The following is a 20,881-nucleotide window of genomic DNA, read 5'->3' as shown; positions in this document are numbered from 1 at the left end:
CATTTCTCTATGAATCCAAACAAAGATTTTATTACAATGACCCCATGTTAAAAAAAGATAAAACCAAAACCTTCTAGTACCAATAACCAACCAATTTACAAGAATGAAAAGTAAAAGAAACCCCTAGAGAAAGCTTTTGCATTCCAAAAAGGGTTCTACTAAAAAGAACCCCACCAAAAAAAGATAAAAACAACCGTTTACAAAAATTATAAAAAGACAAACATTGATGTTGTGTTTCTTATATATATTACCACTTGGCTGATTTACATTTAGCAGCTCTTCCTGTATCGTTCAAGAAGGAACCAAAAGTCTTGATGACTTCTTCGTAGGTTGGCCTTTTGTAATCCACTGCTTGTTCTACCACTTCTTCCGGTTTTGCCCATTTCCACTCCGCAAACTCTGAATCCGCTTCGTTGTTTGCTAGATTGATCTCTCTTTCGTCCTCATCGTTTCTCAGTCTCACTAAAAACCTGTGTGGCATTCATTAAGTTTTAAGAACAATGAGCCATATTCTCTCTCTTCTTTGGAGAAACTAGGCAGTATCGAAGACTAACCATTTCTGAGCTTGACCATGCCATTCACCGCCCCAGAGTCGGTTAACTTTTGCTTTTACGGCAGGTGGGAAATCATATGTCAACCAATTTGAGACCTGTTTAAGACATTGAAGAACAAAAAAATTTGTAAAAATTCTCTGATTCATATTGGTTCTAGCATTGTATCAAGCGTTTGAATAAGTGACCTCAGAGACGATTTCAGCTGAAACAACCCCAGTTTCTTCTTGTAACTCTCTCATGGCTGCTGACATTGGATCCTCCCCATCTTCAATGCCTCCCTGTAATTAATATACTCGGTTTAGTGACCTTTTAAAACTCAGAATACTCAAGGTTTTACCATAACCACAAAGCAGAGATAACAGTTTCAGTTCGTCGGTCTAGTAACATATTTTCAAGATTCTTTATCAAATTCTTGATCATCTACGTTTAATCTAAGCAGCATAAGTATAACATCAACAATGTTTTTGTAGAGTGACGAAGGACAAAAATTTCAAAGAGAGTGAGCAACACACACCTGTGGCATCTGCCATGCTCCAGGAACATTCAATCTCGAAGCTACAAATATCTGTGAATCATAATTATGGTCAATCAACTCAGTTACTAATACAAGTGACAAAAAAAAAAGTAATTAATCAGAGGAGCTTAAATAAATGATGAAATGTTTACCAGATTATCCGAGTTGATTAGACAAACACCAACATTGGGACGGTAACCAGGAGGTAGATTCTCCATTTTGCTGAAAGTAAAATTTACCACTTAATAACTTCATCTAACATGGAAAATTATTACATCATGATGTTTATGTTTTCTACAGTACTCTTTGGTTTATTTATAAGCAGATCACAAAATCTTGACAAATTCTGCTAAATCATCTTTATTGGCTGAACTTGGATCGAAGAAAACATACTAGAAACAAACAAGCCTGTTTCAATATCTAGTCACTAATCAAACATAGAGACAAAAATATCAAAAAATGTTTTCAAATCTAGAGAATAATCATAAACTAAAGTGAAGAGAGAAAAGAGTCAAGAAACATAAACAGAGTTGGTAAATTTCCAGTAATTCAAAACGCAAACAAACTCATATATATATAGAAACAAATCAAGAACATACAGATCTGAGAAACAAGAACGAAAAAAAAAACCGAACAAAGGAACAAACCTTGTTTATTTTTTTTCTTTCTGGTAGCTTTGACTTTTGCAAAAGCAAGAGAAACAAAAAAAGTGTTTTAACCCAACGAAGCAGCAACGAAGAACATGTGTGTATGTGTTTTCAAACACAAAACCACACGTATATAATCTTTTTACATTAATATATATACACACACACACAGAATTGGATTCGGTCTTAAAAACGCTGACGTTTCGTTCATCATCAGCTCCGACTATTTGGCATCTTATCCTAACTGTTTGTATTGGGCCGGGCCCACCGACGACTTATTTTAACATCAAAATCCAGCTGCCACGTGTATAAACATAATGTCAAATTAGTTTTGGTTTTTGGTGTAATTTTGATGATAAAACGTTTTAATTTACAGTTTTCTTTGTTTTATATATGACCCTGGTTGTAATTTCAAATTAGTTGACAAAAAAATAAATACAGTTTAAGTTTGTTAACTTCTCATGTAAAATTTAGTTGACTTTTTTGATAAGAGAAATAAATATTAATTTTTAAATTAGAAAATATGTATTTGCTATAAAAAATTATTAGAAAAGTTGTATTTGACGGGAGGAAAAAAGTGTGATGTCATTGACACTTTGTGATAAGGACAAGCACACAAAAAAAAAAGAATTACATTAGCAAGTTGGCAAAAAGAAAGAATGATTTGGGAAAATAATTATAGGGTAATGATATGAAAAAAGATGGCGCACGTTAATGAGATGAGGTGGAAAGTAAAGTAAGTTAGCACACCATCACGAAATGTGTAAAAAGAAAGAAAAAACAGGCGTACGATAAGAGAGGAAAAAGGTGGTGAGATGGATGGAGTCAATGAGTGGACAGAGAGACGAACGTGCGGTGGTGGGGAAGCCATTGGAGTTGACTTAATAGTGAATTTAATCATTATTTTAACTTTGTATTTTTTTGTCATTATTATTTACGACAAAAAACAGTTATTATTATAATTTGTCTTTGCACTCAATCACGGATCAATGAATAAAGAAAGCTGCCACCATCTCTTTATCTCTTTTCTTTTGTTTTATCGGATTTATTTGATCGTAATCAAACAAAAGAACACGTATCTTGAAGTTACCTTACTACTTTTTCCACGAGCAGTCAAAAATATGTTTATTGATTTTTTTTAAGTGAATATTACTTCAACTGAATTTTAAGAGTCGATTTGTAAAATATTGTTTGAAAAAAGAAGATAAACGAAACCGATAATTTAATATATCGGATTTGATTGTAAAAATAAAATAAAAAATAATATTTTCAAAAATGTTTTTTATTATTATTCCAAAATAAGTTTTATAGAATATCAAACTACAGCAACAACCATCATGTTGGTGAGTCAAAAGTTATTACAATAAACATGAAAACAAAGCAATTTTAGATTACAAAGCAGTCATATTATAACTATTGGATGATGGGGAATAAGCTCAACTCCATATCATGCACAACAAGACCAAATATTCAATGAAGATCATTGAACTTGGTCTTAAAGTATACATCATAAACTTTAGATATGAAAGTATCTTACTTATCCCCCATTATCATCAAAAAGATTGCAGTCAAAGGTCTTCATGAATTTCTTCTGTGACCTTTTTTCATCATCTGTTAACCAGACCATAACACCAAAAGGTGTATCAAAAACATCTACTTTCTTGATCTGAAAAGTGAAAATTATTTACCTAAGCCAAACAAAAAAACCTAAATCAAAAAGTGATATCTCAGAGACTGATCTTTCTCTAAGATTAGAAGTTTTATTCGGTTTTTATGGAGATTCATACTCAATCGGATAAAACCTTATTCTGGGATCCTTTCTGCGTTGGCGAGTGTTTCTTTTTGTTTTTAATTGTACTTGCTTCCCTTTCCTACCTTTAGAACACTCTCCACTTTCAAATTTAGCTTTTGCTTTCCCTCTTTCAGCTTCTCTAGCTTTTGATGAGACTCCTAAAAAGTTTGAACTCTTTCAAGAATGTTTCATATTTTCAAATTTTCATAAATACCATCTTCTAGTGTCAAACTTTCCATTCGTTATTCCTCCAAAAGGACTTGTGGTAAACTGGTAATCATGTTGAATCCAATCTTAAGTGGATGCTTTAACTATCGTTGGTGTGTGTTTTTAACCCCAAAAAAAAAAAAAACTATCATTGGTGTGAGACTGTGAGAGAGACCAAAAGGATAAAGAATATATAATACGACCACTTGAGGTAAAATACGAACTAGAATTAAAACTAGGTTTGCCAAAAATTCAACATTAACAAGAAAATCTGATACTTTAATCTTGATTTCTTCTGTTCGCACTACAACAATATATTAAATTTCGGATAAAATACCGCACACGTCAGTTATTATCATACTCCAATTCTGATTATCAAACACAAGTCATTTCAGTGAATTCGCACATATCCATTAAAAGATATTCAAGACTATAAATTTCATCACGGTCCATCCATTTTTTGTATATAAGTTAGTGGTTCGTTTTTGTTTTGTTTCACTGAAAAGAGTTTCTTTTGGAGTTAAGAGCCAAAAAGATTTATGTTACATACAAATTAGGCTATAAATTTTTATTTTCTCGTTTGATCATTTGAAGATTGACTTATTTAATTCCATTACAAATGATTATCTTAAATTCATCACCATTTAAAGGTATTTTAATCACTGCAAGTTGGTATATAATTTTTAATTATCATCTCTACCAAAAAAGTGTTGAAGCATCGACTGGAAATGATAATGTTTGGAGGTATGATCTTGAGACATGATGAGAACATGTTTATTCAGCTTTAAAGATATTGGGCCCCCAAAGGCCCATTAAACACATCACATGTTGGCATTAAGGACATGCCTCCCTCCCTAAGTCTTTCAAAGTTAATGTTACTTTGCTTCTTGCCCGTCATATGTGACTCAACTTGTTCAGTTTTATCATTTAATGATATGAATCTTAAACTATTCTACCTAATAAATAACTTTTGGGACATGAATTTTGGTAAATTATTCAGACATAGTATATATATGCGAGAGGTTTCTAATTAATTACTGTAGTAGTCACTTTATGGGATTGGTGTGTAACACTCGTCTTGAAAGTTGAAACTACCTCGATATACAAACTGCCGTGGAAACTAATTTCCCACATTAATTAGTCCGTCTCTAGATTGTGCGGTAATGTACTATTTATATAGTTTCTGATCTACAAAATATTGACTAATTAAAAAAGGTTAAGTATCCAAGTCTCTTATGTGCAGTACTTTGGTTTTATACGTGTTTTGTATACGTAAAAAGGAGGTCTCACTTGTGAGATAGATTTATCCAAATTAGGAAGACTTTTTAATTTGGAAAAACTTTGAGCTTTGTCACTGGCTTTGCAAAAGAAAACATTTGTTCTAGGTCAGGCGTTTGGCTAAGTCTTACACGAGTGAGTGTTTTTGAATTTTGAATCGTATTCCGTTTGCAATGTCTGGAGTTCAGGTTGGTTCCGATAATTAGATAGTAATAAAATACCTGATGATACAAATCCGGTTTGAATATCTTTAACCAAACATATCGAAAATACCTGAATTTAATCGAATGAGAAAGGAATAATGAAGGATTGCATATATTTTCAAAACCCCTAATATACTCGAAAAATACTAGATTTAGTGACATAGTTACCGATAATGCTATAGTTTTCTTTTTATTGACAAAACCGATAATACTATAGTTAACATTTGATTTATACAATAAAACTAGGGATCATCTAACAAAAATACAGTATATAGTATATATACTGTATATAGTATTAATTTATATAATATTAAAAACATATTTATTTATACATAGATTATAGAATTATTATTTTGTTTCATTTATCAGTTTTTATACTGAATAATTTTAAAATAAAATTTTATTAATAAATATTAATTCATCAAATATTAATTTAGAAGTTTTAGTGTACCATGTAATCTCTGAAGTTTGAACTGATATCTTTAGCCAAATGACTGTTTGACTAAAGACTATAATCTATCTACACGAAAAAGATCACAAAAGATTAGTATAATATATCGATGGTCAATTCAGGTTTACATGTATTATACATGATGTATATCAACATACGTTTGTGGTCAATTTCAGTTTACATGCATGTCGACATACTTTTCTTTAACACCATATACATATATATATATATATATATACATTTTTTATACTCCCTTTGTTGTTACATAATAAATAATAATTTAGTAATTCTTATAATTGCTACTGTTATTTTTACTTATGGTTGACAAAATTATGTAATGTATTACGAAATAATGTGTAATATAAATTCTAATAACAAAACGGAAGAAAAATCTAAAATTTTATGATAAATATATAGAAAGATGAAGTTACGTTGCTATATAAAGTTTGAGACCTCGCATTTAGTTTCCCTGCCACGAGAACACATCCCATGCGTCACATATATGAGTTTGTATTCGATTTGTAAAATTATATAATAGTAAGATTGTTGATATGTATGACCTTAAAATGTACACGTATCGCTGGTACATATATATGAAACCCTAGCTCATATTAAAAATGTATTATATGTGTCAATGTGTGTCTCTTCTTCGTTCATAGAAGACAGTAATAGCTCTACAGCCCGACCTTTTCGCAAGGGCCAAACCGCAAAATCTTTCGTATCTTTATTTTTAATTTTTTGTTGTTATATTTTCTGACATATTGCTTTACAAACAAATGAGTATTCTCTGTCAACAACGTATGTCTAGAAGTCTGTCGACCTACGAAATTTGTTGGATACTTTAACAAAACTAAAAACTGTGGAATAATCATTTATCATGTGTGCAAACTACTAAATTACACAACAAAAAAAACACCTAAATTACTGAATCGAATTGATATGTTTTAACTTTTGGAGTTCGATCTAAAGAACAATACTGGTCCGGATTTGTAGTATAGTATGTAAATAATTTATACTAGAATTAATTATGGCACTATATATGGTGTTGATCAAATTCCTAACCTTATTGCGAACATTTTATGGTTATTATTCCGAAATGAGAAACACAGTGTTACATTGGATGTTTGAGACATTTAATAACTGCATTGTTAGCTTTTGTTTGGTGCGTTTTATCTCTCCGTAAATAGTTTATACATTTTTGTGTCGTGTTGATTCAGGAGAAACTCAAGTTCCCAGGACACAGGAAGTCTAGATTCATCTGCTGCTTCTCCTCTTGATTCGTGGCAAATTTCTCCAGTGTCACGTGTCCTCTCGTCTACTTACATAGAGACAAAGATTTCGTTCAACGACTAATTAAGTATTATAATTATTAAATTAAATGCTATAGAGTCACAATGGGAGCTCGAAGAGTCAAGCAAAGTAGTATATGGGTCGTTTACATAGACATAGACCTATAGTCCTCTTTAGTCCAGGTACAAAGAGAAGAACCCTATGGAGCCTGAGGTCGAACAAGCTGTTGCCACGTTCACTGACACGTGCTACATCCACAGGCCGAAGTATTAAATCTGTTGTGTTTATATTTATTATAATGTAGGATCAATCTCACTGTTGTTTACGAGCTCATTGATGAATGTAGTCTTGTGTATATATGCAGTGCATGCATGAGACATTCCATTGCTCAATGTATTGTGTTTGCTCCATCATTTTCCACGTAAGACGAAAAAAAAAAATTAAGACAAATATAATAGCTATGTTTTAAAACTATCAACTCTTTTAACCTTAATTTTCCATTGGTCTCGGAATTTTTCAGTTATGAATTATGATGATAGCCGACTAATTTTTACAGTTTTAACTTCTAACTATACTGATCGAACAATATTTTAATATTTGATTTGTCTATAAGTGCTTTTTCGCGAATTTTTTTACATGTATAGTATCACTTTTAAATTCTAATACATCTCCGACCAAAAAAAAAGGTTCTAATACATCTCGTCCCTAAATTTACGTGAAATGTCACTAAAATAACATATTAGTCATCTTTATAAATAAATAAATAAATAAATAAATAAAAGACAAAGTAACCGTAAATGCTACTACAAAGTTAACATTATGAAATTAAATTTGTTTATTGTTATTATCTTTTTTATTTGTCAACCTACGAAATTTATCTTTTATTCTCTCTATATCATAAAAGATGATTTTCTATGCTTTTATCTTGTATTATAAAGATTAATTTTATATAAATTTTAATCAATTAATGCTAAAAATTGTAAATTTCAAAAATCAATAAATGAGAATTTAAAAGTTTGATGGATTACTATTGGTTAATAATTATAAGAATATGTTATTATAAATAGAAATAATATTTTTTTTAAATATTAATGTTAAAATCCTAAAACATCATTTATTATGATATTGAGGAGGGAGTAATACAAAAAGTAAAAAAAAACAAAAATATTTGTAATTTAGGAGGGAGTGTGTGATTTTCACAAGTCCATGAAATTACGGAGGAAGCTGACGCCACCAACATATAAACACACTCCCGTTGTGACCTTTTTTTATCCAAACACAACGACCCTAATTAAAAACATTATGACTTTTTTTTTTTGGGTTAAAGAACATTATTATGACTTTTTAGTATTCTAGTATTATATACTACGATAAAATTGTTAACGAGACAGGAGTCAAAGAAAGAGACACATCTGCCACTAAATATGGACTATGTTGGTCCGAGACAACAGACTCTGTCTTCACTTCGACGTCATGTGTTATACTTATCTCCCGATATCTTTGGCGTACAGAGTAAATGCGGCTTTTTTTAGCACTGTTCATACTACGTGACTATAAAATTTGTACATAACTAATTAGATATATTGTACATAACTAATTAGATATAAAATTTAACAAAGAATTGTTCCAGTAACTAGCATGTAAAATTGGTAGCTAGATATCTTCGATTTGTCTTCATATATTCAGTTCAGCAAAACCAACTAGATATATTGTAATAGATACTTTGAGATTAGTACGAGCTTCAAATCAAAGTTGGTATACTAAATTTTAGTACTGTTCATACTACGTGACTATAAAATTTGTACATAACTAAATTTTAGTATCTATTTCACCTAATCTTAAGTTTGTAGGACTTATCTCGTCTTTTGGGAGGTTAAATATAGGAGTTATCTATATCAATATATCATGATGATCATTCGTAACTATGTAAATCAATTTAGTATACAAACTTGAAGACAGCTTTCTTGAGTGGTTATATGGTATGGTACCACAACAATAAAATTAATTGACCACCCGTCGAGTTATTTTTTTTTTTCCTTCAACATTATCGTACAACATCATGACTAAGAATCTTGCAAGAAAAGACATTTCCAATGTCTCAAATCCAAGCAAAGGTGGGATCGCCTTCTTCATTCATTGGATCATGATCCTATCATCATGTTCTTAATTACATCTACGTTATTTGAAAAGGAAACATTACAAACTCGATGGGATAAGTTTATAACATAAATAATCTCCAAGCCATATTATGTTTAACTGTGAACTTAATGTTGGTTGGGTGACTAAATGCCAGCATCGATCCGAAGACAAACATGTGGTTTAATTGAAATTTACTCGGCACATAGTTAAACAGTAAAAGCGGGACTTTACACAGTATGAAAAAGCATACGCCATGAAGTCATGAACTATGAAGTTCGTCACTAAAAAATAAATCTTTATTGCATCATTTGCATGAGTGGTTCAATTAATCAATCGAGGGTACTGTTTTTTCGTGACCATCCCTCCCATCATCTTTCACGAGTTTATCCAATTAAAATTGATTTTCTACTTTCTCTCCGTTTAGAAATATATCAAGTAGTTTCAAGAGTTTTGACCCCAAAAAAATTAAGAAAGTCAAGTAGTTCAAGAGAAGCTCTACGAGTTATATAATAAAACTACATATCATCTAATTTACAAATTTTCAGTTCTAATTCATTTTCGGCAACCAAAATTTCCTAAGCATTTGTAATAAAAATAATTATTTATGGCACATCCAAATTTGTCGCTGTCTTTTGGAAGATTCTCTGTTCTTAATTATACTATTACAAATGAATCGGATAATGAATAATTTGTCGAAAAAAAAACCTAAGAGAAAGAAGAAGATAACAATTTATGTCACATGGACGGCGTTTTGTTCTTGGAAAATGATTTAAAAAAAAAAAAAAAAAGCTTAAAACAGCATCCAGTTGACAGCCGATATTTTAGAATGCTTCCTTAGATCCTTCCTTAATTACATTTTTTGCTGAAACAGATCCGATAGAAAAGAATTCAAGCTACCCTCGCTAGCATGACAGTCAATAGACTTTTACTTGGTTCGGTCTCTATTGGGATATTTATCTTTCTTTTTTCTTATAAGTACGGGAGGTGAGCCATATTTATCGTACTATGCAAAATTCATGCTAGCGAGGGATAAATATGCTAAAACGTGGTATTATCTAGTTTGTTTACTTGGACAAACATCATATTGCGATCGATTTTCTTAATGTTCACCATCTCTATTTCTATATAGTGTAAATACTTTTTGCTATTGAGTGATTTGAGGCTATTACAAAAACGAAAAAAAAAAAATGACGAAAATAAAAGAAACCGTTCCTACTTCCAAAAGCACATTTGTTTTGTAACGATGTACTTACAAAGAGGACAATTTATTGTTTTGTTTATAAGAAAAAACAAAACACAGTTTGGACAGGGACAATTGAAAGTTCATCTTTTAATCAAAAGGTGACCAATGAGTTATTTATGGTCCTTACTCACACAATGGTCGGCACAAACTGTCCCCGCATTGAGCTTTTAGACAGCTATTTTGATTGCCTTACTCGACAAGTCGTTATACTTATGGTGATTTTTGCAACAATCTGCCTTTTCATTAATGATTTTTGTTTTGAGGGTCAATGAGACATGTATCTTCATTTTGTAATATTTTTAAAAATTATAGTGTCTTCAATTTTTAAAATACTAATGGCAAGAATCCATGACTTGATATGTGCCATAGATGGTGGCTCGTTGAATGATTTTTTTTTTTCGAAGAACGTAATAAGATGCAAAAAAAAAAAAGATTGAAGGATGCAGCAGCCGTTTTTTAAGTCGATTTTGGTTTTTTGATTTTTTGAAAATCTTTGTTTTTACCATTTGAAACAACCGTTCTTTTTTTTTTTTTTTTTACTAGTGGTTTCGTATCCACTAACAATCTAGCAACAATCAACAACAGTGGATAACCAAAACAGTTCCAATAAACCAATAAAAATTCTAACATTAACAATCCAATAACCAACAAAACAATACTCCAAAACTAACAAAGAAATAACCAAGTTCCAACATCCTACAATGTTCTATCAACTCAATTCTAGCAATCTAACAATGGCTAGACCACAATCAATCAAGCCTCTAGAACATCCTCCTCCTCATCGCCCTGATTCCACGATCACACTTTGCCTTTACCTGCACCACAAACACATATTGAGATGCATGAGTATTATTAAAAATACACAGTGAGGCTATCCTCCCATCTATTGTGCTATACACACAAGCAACTGAGATTCTATTGTTAAGTTGAACCAACAAACACAATCAACACATCAAACAAGCAACTCACAAACGGTTAAAAGTGGTGTCGATCGACACTAACACAACCTGGTGTCGACCGACACCAGATTGGTGTTGATCGACGATAGCACAAAAGGGTGTCGCCCGACACCACACTGGTGTCGATCGACACTGACTCTGCAGACACGATCTGCACAAATCCGAACGTCGAACCTCCGTTTCAAATCACCACGAAACCGTCTCAAACTCTCCCAATCGCCTCAGGAACCTATGGGAATCACTAAAACAACAAACCCAAGCAAGCAAACACCACAAATAGACAAGGAATCCAAGCAAGCAAACACCACAAATAGACAAGGAACAACCAAACACAAGAGATCTCAGGCTTAGATCAGCCATGGTCAAACACTCACCTCTTTTACAGGAAGATTTGAATAAGAAACGGTGGAACCAACACCTTAGGAAGCTTCTCCTTCGTTCCCAATAACAACTCTCCCTTCCACAGCCACAGATCCCTCCAAAACACCAACGACAAGACAAAAATCTCTCAAGAACACTCTCAAAGGCTCTCCAACACTTTCTCTCCTTTTCCCTATTTTTCTCTCTCAACGGCGACAAAACAAAACAACCTCAAACCCTTAATTCGTCACTTCTCCTCTTATATACTTGGTTTAGGGATTTCCAATTGAACCAAACCGAACCAAACAGCAATTAAAACAAACCAATCGAAATTGGAAAAGATGGTGTCGATCGACAAACCCATGATGTCGATCGACACTCAGACCAAAAATGCAAATTCTGGTTCGCGGATGTTACACCATTCAAGATTTTTAAAAATTGGATTCCTTAAAAAATAGGAAAACTAGTTTTTTAATGGGTTTTTCCAAATTTAAAAGAGAAACTAAAACCATAATTTGAGATTTTTGTGAAAAACTTTTATTTTCAACGTAATGTTTTTATTTTTGACTTTTTGATTTATTAATTTTTAACTATACAGCAAAAACCAAAAACCAAAAAATCTAAAAGCAAAAATCTAACAACTAAAAAAACCAATGAAAAATCTATTGCCATTCATAGCCTTAAGCAAATCAAAATATAAACTATTTTCAGCAATCTATAGCGGCGAAGTAAAATTTTGTAGTAGTTCGAAATAATATTTATGCCTAGCTGAATCAGACCATGACATAAACTCACAAAAATCGATAATTTTATGAGTTTGGTCGCATGCAGTACAAAAGCAATGAGTTTGACGTCTTGTTTTTTTTTTTTTTTTGTGTGTGTGTGTGGTAAACTATCGTTTTATAGCGGCCCCCAAAACGTTTATCGATCTGCAGATTAGGGCAATCTGACTTGGGATTAGGGCAATCTGATTAGGGCAATCTGACTTGGGTTTAGCTGAATCAGACCATGACATAAACTCACAAAAATCGATAATTTTATGAGTTTGGTCGCATGCAGTACAAAAGCAATGAGTTTGACGTCTTGTTTTTTTTTTTTTTTTTTGGGTGTGTGTGTGTGGTAAACTATCGTTTTATAGCGGCCCCCAAACCGTTTATCGATCTGCAGATTAGGGCAATCTGACTTGGGTTTAGTCGTTTCGATACGACGACCTATAATTATCTCGAATTCATAGATGTCATTATAATGTCATCACGTGTTACATTTTGATCGAGCACCAATAAATCACCCCTAAAAATATAATCTAATATGTTTATTAAATTATTATTTTAAAATATTTTCAACCGTAATACAAATTTCATTAGTCGTTTGATCTACGGTTGTTTTTACAGTTTTCCTCTAGTTATGTAAGTTCCGACGAGACAACAAGGACCCTAATGCCAAGTAACTATCAGTTCACCAATCACTCTCACTTTTGAAAGTATTTTGTATCTTTCCTTTCCATTAGACTTTGTCGTTATGATATTTCCTTACAACACAGAATACTAATTTCAAAACCATTAATTATGTGTGCAAATGGTTTATGCAATTAGAAGAATAAATGTATTGATGACACATGTGTTGATTAGTCGTAGTTCCTTAAGAATAGTAGTTCAATAAAAACTAAGAGAAGTAGTATTATTGTCACTAATTAATGTAATTAACAAAATTTTCAATTTTATATTAGTACACCAGAAAAAAATGCAACAGAAACCAGCTGAGCAAGCAAAACTTCTACTTACACAAGCTTCAAGCTGGCTCCCACCGCTTCGAACCAAAAAATAATTCACAAAAAAATATCTTCTCAATAAATAAATTAAAAACTAAAATCTGCCTCTGCACAATAAACCAAACCCTAACCGGTTTCGGTTTACTTCATACTAAGCCTGGTTTAACATATCAGCTGAATTCACAAACGTGCCGTGGAAACCATACGGTACTCTTGACGGCAATTTAACGGTTGCTTCTAGCTCCATCGTAACGGCGTTAACAATTTGAAGCTCCGATACCCAACTCTCCTCGTCGTGAACAAATGACATAATATAACCGTCATCTTCTCCGTCTGATTCTAACCCTCTAGGTAAGAAAAAAGGTTCACCACCGAATTTTTTACCGCCGTAGAAGTGGTTTTTAACTTCTCCGGTAGAAAGATCAACTTTAGCGAAACCCGACACCCTAGGCCACGGTTCAGCTATCGCTAGGTAGGCATACCGGGTTTTCCTTCCGAGAAGATTCCGGTTTACCATACCAGCTTCTAAATTCATCTGATCCGAACCGGGAATTATAGTTATTCGCGTTGATTTCCCGGTTTTGAGATTTAACCGGATCTCAGACAAAACACTATCGAGCTGCTCATCGCACTCGTTAAAGATCGAATCCGCCGGAGTCATACAAGATCCTATCACCACAACCTCGTCTGTCTCCGGTGACTCCCAAGCGTTCCAAAGATGGAAACAAAAAGTCTCCGGCGACTCAACCCATACCATCTCCGACGCGTCTTTAGCGTTTCTCGGCAAAATCCCAAACCGGGAAATTTTCTCTCCGTCGTACTTAACCGGAGATTTCCCGAGAAACATATCGGAGAGTTGAAACACAACTTGTTGGTCAGGGATCACTACGAAATTCTCGGTGATCGCAAAATCATGCATCATCGTCGGACTCGCGAGTGGGATCTCAACGTCCGGCGATTTCTCACCGTCCGGCGAGAATCTGAAGTATTTCAAATACGGTTTCTTAACGACGTCGTAGCTCAACGCGAACAGCTCCTTCGTCTCCGGATCGATCTTAGGGTGAGCGATCATGGCGGAGTTTAACTGACCGTCGAAATCGAACCTTCCGACCGTTTCTAAATCGCCATTGTCGGTTATACGAACCTGGTAAGGCAGATCATCTTCGGACATAGCTAATAACCGGTCGTGGAAGTAAACCAAACCGGCGTTAGCAACTCCGGTTCCGTTTTTGTGATTTAATAAACCGAATAAACCACGTGCGTAAAAGAGCATCAGCCGCGCGATACCGGAGTGACCGTGAAGCTCACCTATGGCTTTAGGAAAAATCGGCGAACCGATTTGTTTCTCCTGAACCAATCTCTCGGTTTCCGTAAACCGGCACGAGTAACTCGCCTCTCCGTTAATGATTTTAACGGCGTGAACCATACCGTCACCGTCGAATAGGTGATGACCAGAAACTGGTTCGAAGAGTGGATTAGCGCCGTTACGGAGATAAACGCCGTCAATGCAGTCAGGGATTTTTCCGTCAACGGAGAGAGATGATTTAACGGGTTGTTCCGGCACCGGAGCGTAGTTACCGGAGATCTGATGGCGAGGATCAATGGTTTTAGGGAGAGGTTTAGAACGTTCGCGTTTCAGCAATGCGGTTTCGGCGAAGTCGAGAGCGGCGGAGGCGGCTCGTTGGAGAGGGTTCCAACGTGAAGTGTCCTTCTCGGGAATTACGGGGTTCGGAGAAGGGTAGTTCGGGAAATTTACTAGAGTTGTAGTACTGTCTGAGATTGATGAGTTTGTTGACGAGAGTTTACTACGGCGCCCATGTTTAGTGTCGGTGAAACTAACGGAGGAGGACGGAGAAGGAGCGTCGAGATCGGACGGTGCAAAGGAGAGATTGAGTTTGGTTGGGTTTGGTGTTAATACGTAAGAACAAGCCATGAGAGCTTAAAGAGTTATAAAAATAAACAAGATTGAGAGAGGTTTTGAGAATTTGAGAGAGAGAGAGAGTTTGAGTTTATATAGACTTTGCTTTGAGGTTGGGACTCAGAAATATTTGTATTTTAATACTTTGTTTCTTTTTTACTTACATAATAATAAACAAAGGAAAGTAATCATGATTAATAATAAATATTTTTATTCCTCGAAGCCAATGCCGAAAGTACTAAACTATTTTTAGTTTAATTTAAAGTCGAGGAAATTAGTCTACAAAGTAATACGTAACAAATTAGTAAATTATCAGTAAGAACCACATAAAACTATCGGGGAAATGATTCTCAACTTATCACTTTGACCATGCACGTGAGGTTACGTCATTATTGAAGATGTCCGTTTCTTTTACATAAAGCTATTAAATATTTTTTCTTTACTTATTTCACTTGAAAATATTGTAATATCTTTTTCGTTTGTAACAAACAGATTAAAAAGTACATGTAACATATGAAAACATACAGTAAATCGACACGCAACAGACGATATGTTGATTCCTTGATGATTCGGGCGTTAGAACTTCCAGAATACTCGAAACTATCACCTGCATGCGAACTTGTGAAGATTCAAATCGTCTAGACTTTAAAATACAGACGATATTGTTTCTTTGATCTAACCAGGACAAGATTGTTCTAAATTTAATGTCTAGTTTTCATCTTTACAATTTATATATTAATCAAACTGCTTAAATGCATGTATATACGTAAAATGTCATAATAAGATAGAACTAACCAATATATTGGAATCTATATGCAATTTTAATTTTAATCGATAAGCTGCAGATCGATTGGTGTCATTAATTGAATATAATGGTGTTCAATATCTCTAGCTCTTTAGTTTTTGGTGTGAGTATCCCAAATATGAACTCGGTTGATTTGAAAGCCTTAGCCTTTTCACACTTTCTTGAGATGATGGATTGAATAGAGAGATGATATCTAGCATGGTATATAAAAAAAATATAGCATGTCTAGTATCCTATAAATCTGAAATGTCACATAGGAGTGGTGTCGTAAATAATAAAAAAGTGTTGAAAATCTCAGTTTGACATTTTAAACCTGAAAACCGTGAACATTACACGCATGTACATGTACTAATACTTGAACTTTCTCTAGGTAGTCAAAAGATTTGATTTGAAGCTAGTTGGTTTTGCTGAATATATGAAGACAAATCGAAGATATCTACCAACTTTACATGTTAGCGAACGATACTAACATCTTTCTTCTACTGGAACAATTCTTTGTTAAATTTTTCATCGGAAAGTCATATATGTATATATAGACATAGATTGATAAATAACAATATGTGGATGAATTATTATACGTTTATTGAGAGTATTTTGTAAGCATTTGAACTCTTACTCGAATAACGGATAACAATTCTCCTTTTCTCATACGGTTACGACCGGAGTCGCATGCATCGGCTAGGAAATTTACACTGAACGAAAAAAGCAATGCGAAGAATCTTCCGCAAATCGTTTTTAAGAATATAAATACAGTTTTATTTTGGTCGGTCCACGTGATATTATGTTGGGCAGGTGGGCCGTAGCAGAAGATATACAAAAAAAGACTTACAATTTTGGTTGGGTCCACTCGACTAAATTTCTACGTGACTACTAATTTTGGTCTTTGGGTCTCTATATTTTATTTTTTCCTTTTTTCTTCCTTAAATTTCAAACCCAAAGACATATTTTTCTGGTTGAATACTTGAATAACAACTGCAGGAAAATAGGCCAACAGTATATACTACTGTATATGGAGTTAATGACGCTCTCACTTTCTCAAAGTAAATGTTACGTGTCGTTAGCTTAACTATAATTCGAAGTGAATTAGTATTTTTTAGAAACCATGTATATATATAACAATATACTGTAAATGTGAATGAGACCAGAGAAAAAGTTTGAAGACAAAAAGTCATTAAAGAGATGGGTGCATGAATCTGATGTCACCCTTTCTAAACTTAATTCCCAGTTGCATATTAATATTCTACTAAACATACCCAAATTCTGTCAATGTGTTACTAAACATAACCAATTATGTATATATATTGCAATGTCCAAATGATTATTCTATGTGTAGACCAATCTATCTAGGTATGCCTTTCGGCGTTTATTCTTACGTCGTTTCGGTGAATCTTCTAATTATATATACTTAGAACATAAGTTTTCTCTGCGTGGTTGAGTAATTTCTTTTATATCTGTTTGTATTAGTAACTGAAATTTTTTTTTATAGTAACTGAATTTTTACACTATATATGCAACCATTTCGACGTTTATATTTTAGTGTTTTCTTTCGGTTACAAAATAATTTATGTCTTGGCATGTAATATGAATATATGATGTTGTTCGCACGTTGAGGAAACTTATAACAAGAGTAGAGTAGAGAGACAATAGAGGTGTGCTGATGAATAGGTTGTGAGATTAATGTTACTGTCGTATATCAACACTCTTGTCCTACCTTTCCCTTCTTGCCTACTCCCTGTTTTTTTTTTGTCTTTCAAAATTATACTTTAGAATTACGATATTTAATTAGTGGGATTCTTTTAAATCCTTTTTTCATGTGATTATATTTTTAGAATCAAATTTTTAAAAAGAGAATGTCTAATATTGTGTCATTCTCCATAGGGTAGTAGTAAAAACATCACATGATGCACAAATTTAACTATAAAACAATATTTCATATAGAGTTATATATATAATGTATGTTTTAAGAAAATATGAGATATACATATGTATGTGTAAATGGTTACCAAAGAAAAAAAGTTTACAAACATGGTAAGTAAATAACTATTTTTAGACGATAAGTTTAGTCAGTATAAAACTGAAGCCATATAAACGGGTTTCCTTAGTCACCAATTTCACGTAACATGTATTAGCTCCATAACCATATATCACCTTTGGTTTTTGTTTGCAATCTTCTCCTAGACGTAAGCAAATCTACAACTATCTAGAGAAGAAGTTCTATCGTAAAACGTTTAACAAACCCCATCGAAGATCATGGTCAATTGCCTAACACATTCTCTCCATATACATATGTTATAATTTCTCTCCATATATATATGTTATAAATTCTCTCTATATATATATGTTATAAATTAATACGAACGGTATATATTGTTTACCAACGATCCCACATAATTAACGTTTCACTTTTGAAAGTACATATTATTCTAGTCTTCACACGATAAATTCTTCTAATGATATGAACCAATGAACGCTTTTAAATAGTAAAAATATATGTTTTACCATAATTTGCATGACCTTCAATTCAGAACTTTTAGTTATATAGACAAGCAATAATTCTTGGTTAAAACCTTATAAATTATAATGCTTGTTACTTTCTCTGCAAAACTTGTATAATATCATGCATTGAAATTGATGCATGTAAAGAACACAAGTATATACACAAAATCACATAGAGTAAAACTTTATGAATTTTCAACTTAAAAAAAAAAATATGATAATAAGTGTATCTACTCATGGCATTTTTATATTACTTTATATCTCTTCACCTTTCAATTTCGACCTGATTCGTAACATGGAAGAGCCAACCATGTCCACTTGAGTCATGAGTCACTTATGATCATATCCTATCATGCAGATGCAGATATGTTTTGTCACATTAATGAAGCTACACGATCTGATCATGAACTGACAAGAGGGTGAAGTATGCAACTAAATGGACATTGATACATGCATAGAAATATGTACAAGTGCATGTGTAGTGGTGCAAGTAGATGTATATAAAAGCTGTTGTCGCAGCACATTACATTAGAATTGAGAATCATGTGTAGGGTCAATTTTAGGGTTGGCAAGAGGTAATTTGTACTTAAATAAAAGTCCCGTTGGTTCTTAGTTGAGATGCAAACCTAACTTTATTCAAATTTGGTAAAAGTAGGAAGACTTGTACGATCTTCATTTGCTATACATACACATTCACAACCCTTTGTTTTTCGTGTAGCCAATATTTTCTTGAATATTTTCTTAAATTTTTTTATTATAATTATGCGGGTTTCAAATCACTACGTATAATACCAAAAAAACATGTTACATGGGCAGAATCCAAGCTAATATAAAATTCTTCACTAGATGCTTAATAACCATAATTTCGTTCCCTTTATTTTGACAGGATGCTAAAAAGATCACGAGTCTTTTTTTTTTTCTTTTTTCTTTTCTTTTCATTTTCTAGTAAGATGATAAAAGAGATATTTCAAATCATAAATCGATTTAAATATTATTAATAATACAGTATACCAATAATTATTTTTTCGTGTTGTAAAACTTGGTTGTAGTAATGTTGGTCGTACCTGTAAGATTTAAGTTGTGGTTATGTACGCCTAGCAATGACTGCACCTATTTATCATTTCTCAATATTCAAAAATAACAATGATTATATCAACCGTGAATTTAAAATTTTATGAAATATGTAATAGAGGAAATCCATTATACAAAAGTATAAATCAAGAATGATAACAATAGAACTAATGGAAAATTCATCCACTCTATCTACACCAAGTGAAGCAATTCCAAAATCATTCACCCATATATAATAGATATATGCATGCAAGTTGTTTACAAGTTTGTCCTCTTGATGAGTAAACAACGTGACAGATCATATCAGTGATCAGAGAGGCTTTCAAATTTGCTTTTGCACCGGATACTGCCACTGTCTGAATCACTCCAATTTAGGTGGACTTGAAAGCAACTTTGAAAAGTTATTTTCCATCAGTCGTTTTTGTATGCATAATGGCACTGTCTTTTTTTTTTTAATATACTAGTATATTTTAACTCTATATTAATGTTATTTTGTATCTCTGATGATTTGTTCTCTATCTTTTGTCCTATTGTATGGAATGTTCGGTCCTGTATATTTGATGCCATATAGTAATGTGAAAACTAAATTGTAAACCATTAATATGATGTTTAAGAATATATGGTCTCTCAATTTTTTGTTTGTGATTTCAATCTTTAACGCCAATTACAAGTATATCTATCTCGTTTTAGTTTGAGAATTGTTTTTCTTACACTTGTTTCAATATATAATGTGTTTTCCATTAGGTCTATTTTATTCTATATCATCTTGTTTTCACTCGTCTCTCAGTAGAAAACAATCACAAGATTGTGTATATGATATAGTGAAGTGAACAATCAGAATGACCTTTTTGATATATAGAAGAGAGAATCCGAATATCAAACTCGGATTAATTCTCATGATTTTTATAGTAAATCGATTAGCCCACTAGAAACAAAGGAAACTCACGTTTATTTAAACTCTCTATATTTAGGGTTCAGTGATGGTATAAGCTCGATGGTACATATAGTTAAACAACCATAGTTTAAAATTATATGTTGACTACAAAAGAAAATAAAGGAGGAAATAAAAGAAATAGGCAGACAACTCGTAAAAACACAAGAGATCTCATTGGCCAAATTTGCTTTCAAAGTAAAAAGAAATCTCACTGGTGTGAATATGACCATCCAACAAGTGGCTTCATCTTTT

At 32.8% G+C, this 20,881-nt stretch overlaps 1 protein-coding gene and 1 pseudogene across 2 annotated transcripts; both read right to left on the bottom strand.

Annotated features, from left to right (window-relative positions):
- Positions 1-124: 124 nt before the first annotated feature.
- On the bottom strand, positions 125-1,924 carry LOC104777037 (nudix hydrolase 25). The gene is made up of 6 exons (XM_010501224.2): positions 1,716-1,924; positions 1,221-1,290; positions 1,069-1,119; positions 740-832; positions 555-649; positions 125-470 (listed from the first exon to the last, which is right to left on the bottom strand). Exons 2-6 carry the CDS (start codon positions 1,284-1,286, stop codon positions 248-250), a joined length of 528 nt encoding a protein of 175 aa, XP_010499526.1. The 5' UTR covers positions 1,287-1,290; positions 1,716-1,924; the 3' UTR covers positions 125-247.
- Positions 1,925-13,317: 11,393 nt separating this feature from the next.
- On the bottom strand, positions 13,318-15,426 carry LOC104741600 (putative 9-cis-epoxycarotenoid dioxygenase NCED5, chloroplastic pseudogene; annotated as a pseudogene). The gene has a single exon (XR_015592234.1). The product of XR_015592234.1 is annotated as a putative 9-cis-epoxycarotenoid dioxygenase NCED5, chloroplastic pseudogene (transcript).
- Positions 15,427-20,881: the final 5,455 nt, after the last annotated feature.

This window comes from Camelina sativa, chromosome 3 (genome assembly GCF_030686135.1).
Source record: "Camelina sativa cultivar CO46 ecotype springtype chromosome 3, ASM3068613v1".
Taxonomy (NCBI): domain Eukaryota; kingdom Viridiplantae; phylum Streptophyta; class Magnoliopsida; order Brassicales; family Brassicaceae; genus Camelina; species Camelina sativa.
This window is presented reverse-complemented; position numbering and strand designations above follow the sequence as displayed.